The sequence below is a fragment of the Pipistrellus hanaki genome (assembly GCF_964339955.1).
Source record: "Pipistrellus hanaki genome assembly, chromosome: 2".
NCBI lineage: Eukaryota > Metazoa > Chordata > Mammalia > Chiroptera > Vespertilionidae > Pipistrellus > Pipistrellus hanaki.
The window spans coordinates 178300360-178315350 of record NC_140504.1 but is presented as its reverse complement, the minus strand read 5'-3'; the positions used below and the strand labels follow the sequence as shown (position 1 = coordinate 178315350).

General features: G+C 57.0%; 2 protein-coding genes across 2 annotated transcripts; both read left to right on the top strand.

The window, feature by feature from the left end:
• Nucleotides 1-566: 566 nt before the first annotated feature.
• Nucleotides 567-4763, top strand: TEKT2 (tektin 2). Its single transcript, XM_084871956.1, has 10 exons — nt 567-678; nt 1381-1577; nt 1657-1782; nt 2456-2661; nt 3144-3287; nt 3370-3484; nt 3667-3774; nt 3911-4054; nt 4205-4284; nt 4425-4763. The coding sequence occupies exons 2-10, from the start codon at nt 1422-1424 to the stop codon at nt 4636-4638; spliced, it is 1293 nt and encodes a 430-aa protein (XP_084728082.1). The 5' UTR covers nt 567-678; nt 1381-1421; the 3' UTR covers nt 4639-4763.
• Nucleotides 4764-5402: 639 nt separating this feature from the next.
• ADPRS (ADP-ribosylserine hydrolase) lies at nt 5403-12313 on the top strand. Its single transcript, XM_084871958.1, has 6 exons — nt 5403-5656; nt 9287-9383; nt 9650-9857; nt 9954-10138; nt 10447-10547; nt 11320-12313. The coding sequence occupies exons 1-6, from the start codon at nt 5443-5445 to the stop codon at nt 11610-11612; spliced, it is 1098 nt and encodes a 365-aa protein (XP_084728084.1). The 5' UTR covers nt 5403-5442; the 3' UTR covers nt 11613-12313.
• The last annotated feature ends 2678 nt before the right edge of the window (nt 12314-14991 follow it).

Here is a 14991-nt window from a genome sequence, read left to right as displayed (position 1 = left end):
TAATAGTTATGAACATTAAACGTTAACATTTCCCAAGGCCTAGAGAGCAACACTGGCACGGTTGAATTATTTTTCCTTCTCTCTTTTGAATGGTTGGATTTTGATCATTCCTTCTAATAGTCCAGGCGTGTGCCTTTCCAAATACGATAATCTCTCCCTCTGTGCCATCAAGCAGGTGAATGAAAATGTTGGACAAGACAGGACCAAAGGAATGCGTGTAAATACATTTACATTCTGGAAGGATGCCTACTGGGGAATGCGCCTGAGCGGGGGATTGCTTTTTCTGTGTACATATGTTTTATCATGTTGATGCATACATAACTTTGATCAAAATTAAAACGTTTATCTTGTAAATGAAATGAATGCCATATCCTACTGCTCTCTTCTTCCCCCTCCCCCTCCTCCCCCTCCTGCTCCTCCTCCTCGCGGCCCTCCTGCAGCCGCAGCTGCCGGCGTCGCCCCAGCCCCGCGGTTGCCAAGGTAAACACGGGGGTGCTGGTTACCAGCGCGCTGATAGGCGGGTGCCTAGCAACCGGGTGCGCAACAGAGGAGCTGGCGGCAGTCTGAGCTGGGAAGGAGGCGAGAGGCTAGGGGATCTGGGACGCTGTGAGGACTCACACCCAGGCCCGCGCTCCCTCCCTTTCTCCCTCCTCCTTCGTTCTCTGCGCCGCCACCGGGGTATTAATTTAAACCAAAAAGGATTACCCTGGGGGAGGGAGTGGTGGGGTGCGCCTGGGAACCGGACAGAGCCCGGCTGCTCCTCCTCCAACAGGGGCTGAGGGAGTATGGTGACAGGTGGGGAGGGGACAAGCGCATCCCCCCTCCAAAAAAACAACACTCCCCTGTGCCAGCCCAGACTCCCTGCAAAACGAGCCCCCTCTCTGGATGGAGAACAGGGCCGGTTTTCTTAGAACCCGCGCAGGTCCTGAGCAGAGCTGGGGCGGAGAAAGAAAAGAGAGCTCCCCAGGACCTGACTGCTGGAAGTAGGGGTTGGAAACTGGATTAAGGGCTATTATTCCTGCTAACCCCCACCCACCACCAGCCCCACTCAGCACTCGGCAGCACACACACCCTGCTCGGAGTCGGGGACCTGCAGGGTCCAGGCGTGTGTGTCTGTGGATGGATGGGTGGGAGGAAACAGTGAAAGCCTCACAGGTGAGCAAATGGGAGAGCTGTTCCCAAGCAGGCTTCCTGCAGCGAGGGTTTGGGAGCAAAAGGGACAGGAGCAGGTCCTTTGGGGGGGAGTTGTTTTATTTTTATTTTATAGCGAAGGCGGAAATTTATTAAAGAACAAGTACAGACTCCCACGTGGCCTGGTCCCTGGAGGGAGCTTTGGATCTAGGAGAGGACGGACTAGACCTTGCTTCTCCTCTCCCGCAGAGGCGGTGGGTGTCTTGGAACAGGCCTCGGGCCTCAGCGCCATGGCCACGCTGAGCGTCAAGCCCAGCCAGCGCTTCCAGTTGCAGGAATGGCACACCAACAGCTACCTGCTGTCCACCAACGCGGAGCGGCAGCGAGATGCGTCTCACCAGATCCGCCAGGAGGCCCGCGTCCTCCGCAATGAGACCAACAACCAGGTGGAGAACAGGAGCTCGGGTGGGCGAAGGGCCGGCCCCGCCCCCGCACTCCCTCTTCACCCGGCTCCGTCTCTTCCAGACCATCTGGGATGAACGTGACAACAGGACTCGGCTGGCGGAGAGGGTTGATACAGTCAACCGGTGGAAGGAGATGCTGGACAAGTGTCTGACGGATTTAGATGCGGAGATCGACGCCCTGACACAGGCAGGGAGCTAGGGCGGGGTGCCAGGAGACCCCGCGGGCGGCCAGGACCTCCCCTCCCTCCCCACCTGGAGGTCAGGGAACCCTTCCTGGGGCAGTGAGTGACACGGGCACCTGAGCCACTCCCTGGCCCCTCTGTTAAAGTGGGAACCGAAACCGGTTTGGCTCAGTGGATAGAGGGTTGGCCTATGGACTGAAAGGTCCGAGGTTCGATTCCGGTCCAGGGCATGTACCTTGGTTGCAGGCACATCCCCAGGGGTGTGTGTGCAAGAGGCAGCTGATAGAGGATTCTCTCTCATTGATGTTTCTAACTCTCTCTCTCTCTTCCTCTCTGTAAAAAGTCAATAAAACATATTTTTTTTAAATAAAAAAAAAATAGCCAGGACCGGTTTGGCTCATTGGATAGAGCGTTGGCCTGTGGACTGAAAGGTCCCAGGTTCGATTCCAGTCAAGGGCATGTACCTTGGTTGCGGGGGCACATCCCCAGGGGTGTGTGTGCAAGAGGCAGCTGATCGATGATTCTCTCTCATCGATGTTCCTAACTCTCTATCCCTCTCTCTTCCTCTCTGTGAAAAACCAATAAAAATATATTTTAAAAAAATAAAATAAATGAAGTGGGAATGAGAGTTGCTCCTCGGGGAAGGGCCCAGCAGCCTCCAGTGCCTTTCTGTTCTAGATGAAAGAGTTGGCAGAGCAGAACCTGCAGGCCAAGAACCTGCCCCTGGATGTGGCGATCCAGTGCCTGACCCTGCGGGACAGCCGGCGGGACATCGACGTGGTGAAGGACCCTGTGGAGGAGGAGCTGCACAAGGAGGTGGAGACCATCGAGGCCGCCAGGAGGGCCTTGCAGCAGAAGATCGGCCAGACGTTCGAGAAGCTGTGGTAAGGGGGCGGCGTCCTCCTCGAGCTCCCTGCACGCCGGGCTGTGTCCGGGAGCAGAGCGTTCGCACTGTGGGGGGCCTTCGGTCCCTGCGGTGCCCGGGGCAAACACCACTAGCCGATGATGCCACTTCCTCCCCTGCCTGGACACGGTCTCAGAATACGGCTCTAGGGAGCCACTGTCGATTGACAGGAAGCGTGGGAGATGAAGCCCATCTGCCACCAACCTGACCGAGCACCCCATTGTGTGTGTGAGCCTTGGTGAGTGCAACCAACGCCTGTGGTTGTAAGCACGTGAGTGTCATAATTTTGTCTGTGAGGAGCTTATCCAACTATGCTGGTCTTTGTCTCGGCTGCAGTGGCAGCAGCTCCATTGTCACTCCAGCCTCCCCAACCCCCCCCCCCCCCAGGCCCTCGAGCACAATGGGGGCTAAGTCCTTGGGGCCTCTCGGGATGGGTCTTGAGCTAGGCTGTTCCTGCCCCAGCGTCCTGCAGGACGTCCGACAGCAGCTCAATTCTGACCATCGGGGCAAAATGGAGACACTGGACATTGACAGAGGTTGCCTCTCTCTCAATCTCAAGTCCCCAAACATCTCTCTGAAGATTAACCCCACACGTGTCCCTGACGGGTAAGAAGTGTTTCAGTCTCTCCTCCCCGCACCCCCACAGTGGCCATACTCTTATGACCCCCCCATCTCTCGCCGCCCGCAGCTCCACCGCGCTTCAGGAGTGGGACGAATTTAGTCGGTTCAACAAGAACCGGGCAGAGGCTGAGATGAAAGAGGCCGCAGACCTGAGGGAGGACATCGCCCTCACTATTGCTGAGGTAACTGGCCACTCCCCTGACCCTGCCCTCCCATGGCTCATGGGTGGCCCGAGGATGCCCTCAGGCCTTTAGCTTCTGTCCCCTGTTGGCCGTGGGACACCCCAACCCTTCACTTGAGCAACATCCTCAAGATGGTCATGAACTTAGACCCTGTCTTGCCCGGCCTACATCTCGTCCTTCAGACCAACAATGAACTTGAAGCCCAGAGGGTTGCCACGGAATTTGCCTTCAGAAAGCGGCTGCGGGAGATGGAGAAACTTTACAGTGAGCTCAAGTGGCAAGAGAAGAATGTGAGCCTTCTCCACTCGTCTCCTGGGGCTGGGACTTCCCGCGGTGGGAGGAGATGGCCAGTGTCCGTCCAGCAAGCCCTGGGTGCGCCGTGGTGGGTGTGGCCACTGGAGAGACCACCCCCTCCGCCCCCTGCAGACCTTGCAGGAGATCGCGGACCTGCAGGAGGACATCCGGCACCTGGAGGAAGATCTGCGCAGGAAGTTCCTGAACCTGAAGCTGTGCCATACGCGGCTCGAGTACAGAACCTACCGGCCCAACGTGGAACTCTGCCGGGACCAGGTGCGAGGGGACCCCAGTGGGCACTGCCCCGCCCCGCTAACGTCTCCTCAGGACCACTCACTCCCCAGCACACATTCCTGGTGGAGCGGGGGTGCCCGGGCCTGTGGGCTAATGGCTAGCATGGCTGACCCCCAACCCTCACCTCTGCAGGCACAGTATGGCCTCACCGACGAGGTTCACCAGTTAGAGGCAACCATCGCTGCCCTGAGGCAGAAGTTGGCACAAGCACAGTAGGTGTGGGGAGTGGGCCGGAGGGGCAGGGAGACACCCTCACCCATGGGGCCTCTTGCTGCCTGCTGGCTTCCCCGCTGGCTTCCTTCACCTTCCAGCCTCACGCGGGGTGGTGTGGTGTTGCTGCCTCCCCCCTCAGGGATGCTCTGGATGCCCTGTTCAAGCACCTGGCCCGGCTGCAGGCTGACATCGCCTGCAAGGCCAGCTCCATGCTGTTGGACACCAAGTGCATGGACACTCGCCGGAAGCTGACGGTGCCAGCCGAGAAGTTTGTGCCTGAGGTGGACACCTTCAACCGCACCACAAACCGTACCCTGAGTCCACTCAAAAGCTGCCAGCTGCAGCTAGCCTAGCCTTGGAGGCTGAGGAGGTGGGGGGGAGGGGGGAGGGAGGAGAGAATGAAGGAGATAGAGGTTAGGAGGGAAATGGAAGAGGAAGGAGATAGAATGAATCTAATAAATGTCGGCTTTCTCAGTCTAGAAGGTTTTCTGCTACCCCTGCATGCAGCCAGCGGAGCGTGAGAAGGCTGTTGGCCCTCCTGTGAATGGAGAGGCATAAACAGGGACCATCATCCCCCAAGCGCCAGGTTCCAAATCTGACTCCTTCTCCCTCTTGAGGGACCTCTCAGGTGTAGGCCAGCACCCCCTGGGCTCCAGTGGCATGATTTCGAACCAGCCAAGCCTCAGCAGGACCCTTACCTGCCCTCTTGATGCCTAAGGCAGGCCCAAAGAAGGCTATGATCCCAGTGGGAGTCGGGGACCAAGAACTGGGGCTGGGGTGAGGGGACAAAGAAAGAGACTTTCATAAAGGCAGGACCCGGGTGGCAGTGACCTGAAGGGCAGAGCTACCGCGCTCCGATAGCCCCTCCTGGACTCTCCAGTGGCCGTTTGTCCGGCGTGACACCGGTTACAGGTGGGGAGAAGGAGGCCTACAAGCAAAGGCCTGGTGGAAGCCAACCAGCGGTGCGGGACCTACCCCGGTCCCACGCACGCGGAGCTGCGCCTCCGGGCCGCTGGGTGGCGCTGTGGGTCGCAAGCGGCGCCGCGACTCAGAGCCACGAGGGGGCGCTGTGGGGCTGGGGCGCGAGGCCGCCGGGGTGGGGGAGGCGCGGGGAGGCGCGTGCAGGTCGCACCGGAAGTAGTGGCGGGCCCGCGCGGATGGCGGCGGCGGCGGCGATGGCGGCGGCGAGCTGCGGAGGGGCTGGGGCGGCCCGCTCCCTCTCCCGCTTCCGCGGCTGCCTGGCGGGCGCGCTGCTCGGGGACTGCGTGGGCGCCATCTACGAGGCGCACGACACCGTCAGCCTGACGTCAGTGCTGCGTCACGTCCAGAGCCTGGAGCCCGAGCCCGGCGCGGCGGGCAGCGCGCGGACAGGTGGGCGGGGCCGCGCCCGGGGCCGGGGCGGCGGGGCTCCCGGGGGGACCGGGCGGCCGGGGCGCGGTCGGGACGGGGGTGTGGGGAGGGGCGGCTCCGGGGCCTGCACGGCCCGCGCGGGCACCTCGGGCTCAGCGTGTCCACATCCGAGCTCCGTCCTCGCGCGTCTCGCCCGAACCTTTCCCGCCTCGGGCGTGGCGACCCCGTCCTCCGGGACGCACCGGCGGAACCCGAAGTCGCGCCGGTCCGGCATCACACCCTCTGGGTTTGCCCGTCTCCGCCCAGTTGTCTCAAATCAGTGGCCCCAGTCCTCTCCACACGGCAGCGAGTGCTCTTCCAACACGGAGACCTGCCGGCGGCGCCCCTCGCAGGAGGCTCCGCAGTGGTTTTCCGTTCCCGGAGGGAGAGCTAAGTTCTCTGCCAGGCCCGCTCCTCTCCGGCTTCCTCTCCGCCGCCGGCCCCGCGCACATCCCGCCTCCCTTAGACCAGGCCCTGCGGCGGCGGCCCTTGCTTATGCTGGTGAAGGCACCCCCCGACCCCCCTGTGCAACCAACTCCTCACCCAGATCCTAGCTCAGGATCCCGTCTGAGGTCGGGCAGTGGGTGCTGCTTCCTGGAGAAGATGTGGTACAGTAAGGAAGAGGGGCTAGAGAAGCAGTTTGATAGCAGAAGTAGGCGGCATGGGTATCAACAGAACCTGAGAACATTTCAAGGTGAAGATTCTGGTCACTGGGATGCTACAGAGCCGGGAAGAAGAGAGAAGTCTGGATCTAGAAAAGCATTTTCGGAGAAGGTTGAAGCCTGGAAGCTAGATTCCAGTGGGTTTAGGAGGAAATGGGAAATGAGAAAATCGAGTATGATTTGGTACAAAGAGGGAAGAGATGAGGTGAAGACCAGATGTAAGGACCGGTTTTTTTTGTTGTTGTTGTTTTTCGTTTGTTTGTTTTTTGTTTTTTATTGATTTCAGAGAGGAAGGGAGAGAGAGAAACATCAGTGATGAGAGAGAATCATTGATCGGCTGCCTCCTGCACGCCCCATACTGAGGATTGAGCCCGAAACCTGGGCATTTGCCCTGACTGGGAATTGAACCTCGACCTCCTGGTTCTTAGATTGATGCTCAACCACTGAGCCACACTGCCGGGCTGTAACCGATTCCTCAAATAAAACCCAGTCCCTGGCCTTAGCCCACTTTTGGCCTATTGGCTAAGTCACCACCTACACAATGGTGCTGCGTTGAAAATGCCAGAGCAGTACTCCTGGGCACCCAGAGGAGGGAGTGAGGGTGGAGGAGGGAGGGGAGCAGTCCCAGCTGGAAAGGACTTGACCCAGGCTCCAAGGCTGATCCTGGGAACATGTAGAGGAATGGTGGAACCTGAGATGAGTGAGGAGGGAGGGCTCTGGATACCACAGCAGTGAATTTGGGCCTCATCCTGAAGGCAAACCAGTAGCCATTTTGAGCAGGAGAGTGAGATAAGGAAAGTGATGGTCTAGTCCAGTGATTCCCAAAGTGGTCTATATCGACCCCCAGGGGTCTATGACAACCTTCAAGGGGTCTACGTCAGCGAAAAAAAAATTTGGGGGTCCATGAAATGAAAATGGGGGTCCACGATAGTAGATCTCAACATACACTGATAGTATCTATTTACTTACATCATATTATCTTATAATATAAAAACATATACATTATTTATAAAAGTACCTATGAAGTAAAAAATTTATTATATATGTTTATAAAATTGTGTAAGTTGTAGGATAAAAACCTGCACATAATGATATACCAGTATCATCTTGTTACAAGCATACGCGCAGTAAACATTCTTGCCAATTTTTGTCTCAAAGCTTTTCGAACTTGCACCGACTTGTTCAATTTGTCACTCTATAAATATGAATGTGAGAAAAATACGTTCATTCGTTTCCTGAATCTTGAATAGGAAAGTGCTGAGAAAATATTTTTAAAAATATAAACTGGTAGTTTATCATACAAATTATAGTGAATCAGTGTTATTTTGTTTGAGAATGCGGAGAAAAGTAGGTACATTATTTTGAAACTAGGTTTGATGATGTTTTGACTATGGTAATACCACCGTGGATAATTAACCCATATGGTGAAATAGAAGAAACGAATGTCATAATACAAGAGGAACTGACTGAAATAAGTACAAACGAAGAACTTAAGGTTCAGTTTAAAAACGGATATCAGCAATTCTGGCTGCAAAAAAACATACCCGTTACTTATCCCGTATTATGGAATATAGTGAGGAAATTTTTTATTTCCTTTCCATCGTCATACCTTGTGGAAAGGGGGTTTAGCGCTGTTACCAATCTCCTAACGAAAAAAAGAAACAGACTGGACATCATTAGCCGAGGAGATTTAAGATTAAACCTTACAAAATTGACACCAAATGTTGATAATTTAGTATTAAAGCATCAGGTTCATCCTTCCCACTAAAAACATTTGTTTATTTTATGTTACATATATTTTATATAACAGATACAAAATTTTATTTTGAGTAGTTTTAATTTAAATTCAATAAATAAATGTATAAAACTTAACATGTGTTTTTATTTCAAGTTTTTAACACTAAACTTCACTACAGTTAGAAATTTACAAAAAAATCAATATCAGGCAAGTAGGGGGTCTACCCAAAACCGAAAAACATGGCAAGGGGTCTACGGCACAAACAAGTTTGGGAACCTCTGGTCTAGTCTAAAGAAAAATTATCTGGCTGTACGTGGAGGATGGGCTGCAGGGTAGGAAATGTGCAGGAAATTTGAGACTAGAGCTGCAGGCCCTGGCTGGGCAGCCCAGTGTCATCCTGATACACGAAGGTTGCAGTTCGATCCCCCGTCAGGGCACATACAAGAATCAACTAATGGATGCATAAATAAGTGGAACAACAAATTGCTCTCCCCCTCTCTCAAATCAATAAAAAATAAAATTGAAATAAATTAATAGGGGGAAAAGAGAAGCACTGCCCTAGCCAGTTTGGCTCAGTGGCTAGAGTAGGGGTGTTGAACTCAATCAGAGAAGGGGCCAAAATCTAAAATCCAGCCTAAATCGCGGGCCGAATGGTTTACTGAACAGTCATAAACTGACAATATCATAAACTGACAGCGGAGTGCAGTGATGACAGCGCGGTGCGGGCCACATTGCAAGGCCTGGCGGGCTGGATTTGGCCCGCGGGCCTTGTGTTTGACACATGTGGGCTAGAGCATCAGCCTGCAGACTGAAAGGTCCAGGTTTGATTCTGGTCAAGGGCACGTGCTCGGGTTGCGGGCTTAATCCCCAGTGAGGGGTGTGCGGGAGGCAGCCAGTCAATGATTCTCTCTCATCATTGATGTTTCTATATCTCTCTCTCCCTCTCCCTTCTTCTCTGAAATCAATAAAAATACAATTTTTTTCTTTTAAGAGTAGGCTGCAGGGATGGCAGCCAGAAGGGGGCGGAAGGATTTCTTTCAGAAATGAGCAGGACATGGTCACTGTCTCAGAACAAAGAATTGCTGAAAATCCCGAGACCCAGAGCCCAGGAGACGGTGGGAGGGCGAGGCGGACGTGGCATTCTGGAAGTGGTGCGCGAGCGAGGCCAGAGCTGCCACTCTGAGCTCCCTCCCTCCCCGCCTGTCCCCGCAGAAGCTCTGTACTACACAGATGACACCGCCATGTCCAGGGCCCTCGTGCAGTCCCTGCTGTCCAAGGAGGCTTTCGACGAGGTGGACATGGCTCACAGGTGCGGGGAAGGGTCCTGGGGCGAGGCAGACCAGGGGGGCCGCGTTCCTGCACCCCTTGACCAGAGCAGCGATGTCACGCATGCTGGGACCCCCACCCTCAGCAGGAAACTTTGTAGGGCCTCTGAGCTTCGGGAGCTAGAATGGTCCTCCCTGCCGCCGCGGGCTCCCCGGGTCCCGGGACTTCCTCAGCTCCCACACCAGCGGGTTTCTCTCCAGCCCTGACAGGCGTCCGCGAAGCCTCAGCCCGTGTCCCTTCCATCCCTAGGTTCGCTCAGGAGTACAAGAAAGACCCTGACCGGGGCTACGGTGCCGGAGTGATCACCGTCTTCAAGAAGCTCCTGAGCCCCAAGTGCCGAGACGTCTACGAGCCTGCCCGGGCCCAGTTCAACGGGAAAGGCTCCTATGGCAACGGGGGTGCCATGCGGGTGGCTGGCATCTCCCTGGCCTACAGCAGCATCCAGGACGTGCAGAAGGTAGCCTGGGCAGCCGGGCTTCTGGGCTGTCCCCTCCTCCAGCCCCACCCCGGGCTCTGCGACGGCAGGTCTCAGCCTCCTCTGCCTTTGCCCTAGTTCGCCCGGCTCTCGGCCCAGCTGACACACGCCAGCTCCCTGGGCTACAACGGCGCCATCCTGCAGGCCCTGGCCGTGCACCTGGCTCTGCAGGGGGAGTCGTCCAGTGAGCGCTTTCTCAAGCAACTCCTGGGCCACATGGAAGAGCTGGAGAGCGACGTCCAGTCCGTCTCGGATGCCAGGGAGTGAGTATGTGGCGCGGAGACGGCTGGGGGCGTGCGTGTGAGTGTGCCTGCCTGTGGCGTGGGCGCCTCTGGCGTTCCCACACCGGAGCCCTCCTTCTGTGACTGCCCACCTGGGAGGGGGAGAGGCCCTTGGCCGGGGCTGGGCTTCACGCAAGGCTCAGGCTCACACCCAGTCCCCTCCTTCTAGTGAGGACACCTGGGCCTGGGTGTCAGCCTGACTGCATCCCTCCTCCCCCTCCCTCACGACCCTCTCACCTCTCACACAACCTTCTTCCTGCAATCTTACCACTCTCCCCCCCACCTCACAGGTTGGGCATGGAGGAGCATCCGTACTCCAGCCGACTGAAGAAGATCGGAGAGCTTCTAGAGCAGGACGCAGTGACCAGAGAGGAGGTGGTGTCTGAGCTGGGTGAGTGGTCCCCACACCCACACCCACACCGTCATCCTCTAGGGCAGGCTTGGGCTCAGGACGGGAGGGGAGCGAGGAGGCAGACCTGCCATCACCTGTTTGCCGGGGCTGCTGTGACAGCAGAGCCAGCTCTGCAGGGTCCTTGGCAGGTTTTGAGGGAGTGTAGCGTCTTCTTGCTCTGGGGCTGCAGCTCCTTCGGCCTCACAGATAACGATTCCCAGCAGTGGCCGCCGGCCACCGTTCTCACAGCATTGGTGGGTTAATGGCATGTCCCCTGTGCTCTGGGCACTCTGCGGAGCGCTGTATCTGTTTGGTCTCCTCCACCCTCACGCGAATCCCGGGAATTCCTGATTCCCTCTGTAGGCGTCACACCCAAGGTGCAGGAACCGAGGTCATTAGGGAACTTTCCCAGCCACGCAGCCGGGGGCGGGGAGCAGGATTTGAACCCAGGTAGTGCACCTATAGAGCCTGTGACCTGAGTCACAGCTCAACTTGTAGCTCAGAGTGTTGACTTGGGTAAGGAGACCAGAAGTCCCATTTTTGGCAGGACAGTCCGATTTTTAACAATTTGTCCCGTGTCCCACGGCGTTTTTAAAAAGTCCCGAATTTTGGAAAGATTCTTTTAAATCTCTTGGACTTTTTTGAAACGCCTTGGGACACGGGACAAATTGTTAAAAATCGGGACATCTGGTCACCTTAGACTTGTGGCAAGTGGCAGGAACCCCAGGGACATGTGGGGGTGTGGAGTCCCCATAATCTGGTGTCCCCACAGGGAATGGCATTGCCGCCTTTGAATCTGTGCCCACCGCCATCTACTGCTTCCTGCGCTGCATGGAGCCGGACCCCGAGATCCCCTCCACCTTCAACAGCCTCCAAAGGACTCTCATCTATTCCATCTCACTTGGTGGGGACACAGACACCATTGCCACCATGGCTGGGGCCATTGCCGGCGCCTACTATGGGATGGAACAGGTGCCAGAGAGCTGGCAGCAAAGCTGTGAGGGCTACGAGGAGACCGACACCCTGGCCCAGAGCCTGCACCGGGTCTTCCAGAAGAGCCTGTGAGGGCCCAGCTGCCGGGGCTCCGCCGTGTCCAGTGGGGCCAGCGGCAGCTCGGGTGGACACCCTGCGTTGCTTTGGGCTTTGCCCCTGGCCTCAGTCTTCCTTGCCTCCGGGGCTGGGGTCCGGGAGGTCCCCGGAGCAGGGAGTGAGGGCTGGGGGCTCCCTCGTGCTGGGTTTCTGGCACCCCGGCTCCTCAGACACGAGGAAGCCGGGCAGGTTTATTGGTGGGTACGTGTGGCATTTTCCTTTTATCTAGCCCAGCGGTCGGCAAACTCATTAGTCAACAGAGCCAGATATCAACAGTACAACGATTGAAATTTCTTTTGAGAGCCAAATTTTTTAAACTTAAACTATATAGGTGGGTACATTGTTATTAATTAGGGTACTCCTAAGCTGGCCTTTGCTAAAAACTCAAGGGACCCAAGAGCCACATGTGGCTCGCCAGCCACAGTTTGCCGACTACTGACCTAGGACATGGGGTGGGGAGAAAATGGCCTGCATGGCATCCTTTCTCCCTGTTGGGATTTAGTCCGTGTGCCCGAGCACCTGTCCTTAGTTGGGCAGGACTGAGAGCAGCAGGTTTCCATGGTCCAGGGGACGGGCGCCTGACTCTATCCGATCTCACACACCTGGCCGGGGCCGTCTCGGGCTTGTTCCCGCTTCCAGCGGAAGCCACAGCAATAAACCGTTTTCTGGAAATCCCACCAGTTTCCCGTTTCTCCTCTGCCCCGAGTGCACGCTCCCCCTTGACCTTTCCTGTCCAGTGCCTCCGTGGGCTGTGCTCTCCTCAGCGCTGGGACCCCAGGGCGACGAGCCGCTGGGCTGTCAGGGCAAATCCCCGCAGGGTCGTTCGCCCGGGAAGGGCAGAAGTCATGGTTTGGGGCCGTTTCCTGTTGGAGATCGCAGAGTGACCCAGGCCAGGGCAGAAACAGGCAGATGTTCTTGCTCTCACAGCCTGACTTCACTCCCAGATAGGCCCAGCCCCAGCCAGGCCGAGAACGAGCCCTGAGGGGGCGGGCGGAGGGTACCTCCTCCCGCTGGACTGCCAGCCTGTGGTGGGGGAGGGGCGTCGTCCCAGGTGCTCCCCTGCCTCCTGGGCCCCAGGCACAGGCCTGGCGGGTTAGGAAGTTCTGCGCCTCTTCTTTTCAAAGAAAGGAAAGTTGAGAGGGAGGAGACACCTCCATCCAACATCGGGGGCTTCCTTCCAGCCCGGGGAGAGGAGCATGCCCTCTGCAGCTAGCCCGAGGTCTCAGCACAGCTGGGCGGGTCTGCTCAGCCAAGAGTGTCCTGCCAGGCTGGGCAAACCACAGGGCTTCTCAGATACGCCATCCCAATCCCCACAGCTGGGCACAGCTCTGTGGGCCCTGCTAGAGCACTGGGCCTGGCACTAGCCCCGCCCCCAAGAGCGAAGAGTCAAGATTTCATTCATAATTTGTATCAGATGCTGAAACTTGGCCCTTGGGGTCCTGAGCCAGCTGTCATGCTCCACTACCCCTGAGCGCTTGCAGGAACGTTCCAGGGCAGCTGGCTCCCCTCCCCCAGCCCCAGCCCCTGCTTGCTTTGGTTTCTGAAAATGCTGCTTGGCAGCCTCAGGGTGTGGAGTGTTTCTGATGTGGCGACAGAAACCAGGCTGGCAGCTCCCTGAGGGCACAGCGAGCTCCCTGGGTGCCCGAGGAGAGCCCGCCTGAGCGCCCTCTGCGTCAATGCCAGTCTCCGCACGCGCGGTTTTACACAACAGGTTTTATTGAGGCCGTGTCAACAGTCCATGCTGTTGTTTTTCTTTTCAAAAAGAAGCCCCATTTTCTCTGCTTCCCCAGTGCAATTGTCCTGAATCTTCTGTGACACAGGGCACTTCATAGGTATGCAGAGAACTAAGCTGCTTCTACCAGGTTAGAAATGAAATCACTAAATGGGAAATATTAAAACCTTAACCTTAAAAAAAAAAAAAAAAAAAAAGTGAGGAATCAGAATATAAAAATGCACAATGTAGTTTTCATGGTTAAAACCGGACATCGTTTACCAAAGCTAGCACCTGGGATGTGAGATTTCGAAGCACCGGCCCCCCCTTCCAAAGGCTGCCGGAGTGACTCAGCAGAAACTGTGAAACAGCCTCTGTGGCTCCCCCCATCCTCCTCCGAGCCCCGGTTCTCGCTGGGAGCTGGTGAGTTTCTGCCCATGGGAAGCCCTCCCCAGCGGGTCAGGTGGCGGGGCCGTGGCCCGGGAGGGGGCTGAGCACAGGCCTGCAGGTGCGGTGTGAGACAGCTCTCCTGGGTGTTGGGGAGTGAGAACCCCACTGTGCACCCCTACCAAAGCCTGCTCTTAGTGTGTCACTCGGGCAGATTGGTTTTCATTTTTCCTCTTGAACATCAGCATGAGCAGTCAAACGGTCTGCTTTGTTGGGAGAAGTTGGTGGGAAGAGGACGGGCGAGGGGCCTGGGGGAGCCACAGCTCAGCGAGTCAGAATCGGCAGTCACCCTCCACCCTCCGTTCTCAACTGGACGTTCTGGCCCCGCCAGGCCGAGCAGTGCAACCAGGCACCGATGACCAACCAGGCTCACACTTGGTCCAGAGAGGGGGGCTGGCTTCGGAGGGCTGACGGGGCGGCCCCAAGCCACCGGGAGAGTGGCTGTCCTTCATGGGCAAGTGTCCACCTTCCCTGCCCCAGCCCGAATCCCAGCTTCATCCACTCAGCTCAGACTAGGCGCTGAGGGAGGGGAGAAGGGAAGGGAGACCGGCCTGTTTCCTGCAGGGGAGCTCCGGCTGGGAAAGGGCAGAACATCCAGAGCCAGCTCATTCCAAAGGGGCCTGCTGGCACCTCCGCTCCCAGAGCCTCAGCCTCCTGGGCCCTAATCCTGCTCAGAACAGGAAATTGGAACCAGAGGTGGGAGGAGAGGAGGCCCCCCAGGCTAACCCCTTTAGTAGACACACACACACACACACATGTGGTTTTCATTAGGAAAAAGCAGGCGGAGTCTCATGCCTGAGCTTGTGTGCACCTTGTTCTGAGGGCTCCACGAGAGGCTGTGTTTTGGGGTCACTTAGGTTGGGGGGTGGCAAGGATCCCTTAACATTCTGTGAGAAAATCAGCCCTCCCCCCAGGGGGTGAAAGGACTGCCTGTGCCCCTCCCGCCGGGCCTGGGCAGCGGCCCTCTTGCTGAGCAGAGCCAGAGCTGGTGGGGGCAGCCGAGGAGATGGAAAGGCATGCGAAGGCTGGCCATCCTGCCCCAGCCCACGCCCCACCCCTCACAAACCACCATTCCCCGGGGCTGCGGCTGGCACCAGGAGAGGGGGTGGCCCTTCCCAGGAGCCTGCAGCAGGGGCCACACCCCTCCACATGCCTGATGCCACCGCCTCACCCCTGGGACTGCAGGCCTGGCAGGCG

What these genes read in the sequence shown, in the direction of transcription:
- TEKT2 (XM_084871956.1), top strand. Translation starts at nt 1,422, where the DNA reads ATGGCCACGCTGAGCGTCAAGCCCAGCCAGCGCTTCCAGTTGCAGGAA. An exon ending in GCAATGAGACCAACAACCAG is followed by an intron (nt 1,578 to 1,656) that starts GTGGAGAACAGG and finishes CGTCTCTTCCAG; the next exon opens with ACCATCTGGGATGAACGTGA. An exon ending in CAGAAGTTGGCACAAGCACA is followed by an intron (nt 4,285 to 4,424) that starts GTAGGTGTGGGG and finishes CTCCCCCCTCAG; the next exon opens with GGATGCTCTGGATGCCCTGT.
- ADPRS (XM_084871958.1), top strand. Translation starts at nt 5,443, where the DNA reads ATGGCGGCGGCGGCGGCGATGGCGGCGGCGAGCTGCGGAGGGGCTGGG. An exon ending in GGCGGGCAGCGCGCGGACAG is followed by an intron (nt 5,657 to 9,286) that starts GTGGGCGGGGCC and finishes CTGTCCCCGCAG; the next exon opens with AAGCTCTGTACTACACAGAT. An exon ending in GGAGGTGGTGTCTGAGCTGG is followed by an intron (nt 10,548 to 11,319) that starts GTGAGTGGTCCC and finishes GTGTCCCCACAG; the next exon opens with GGAATGGCATTGCCGCCTTT.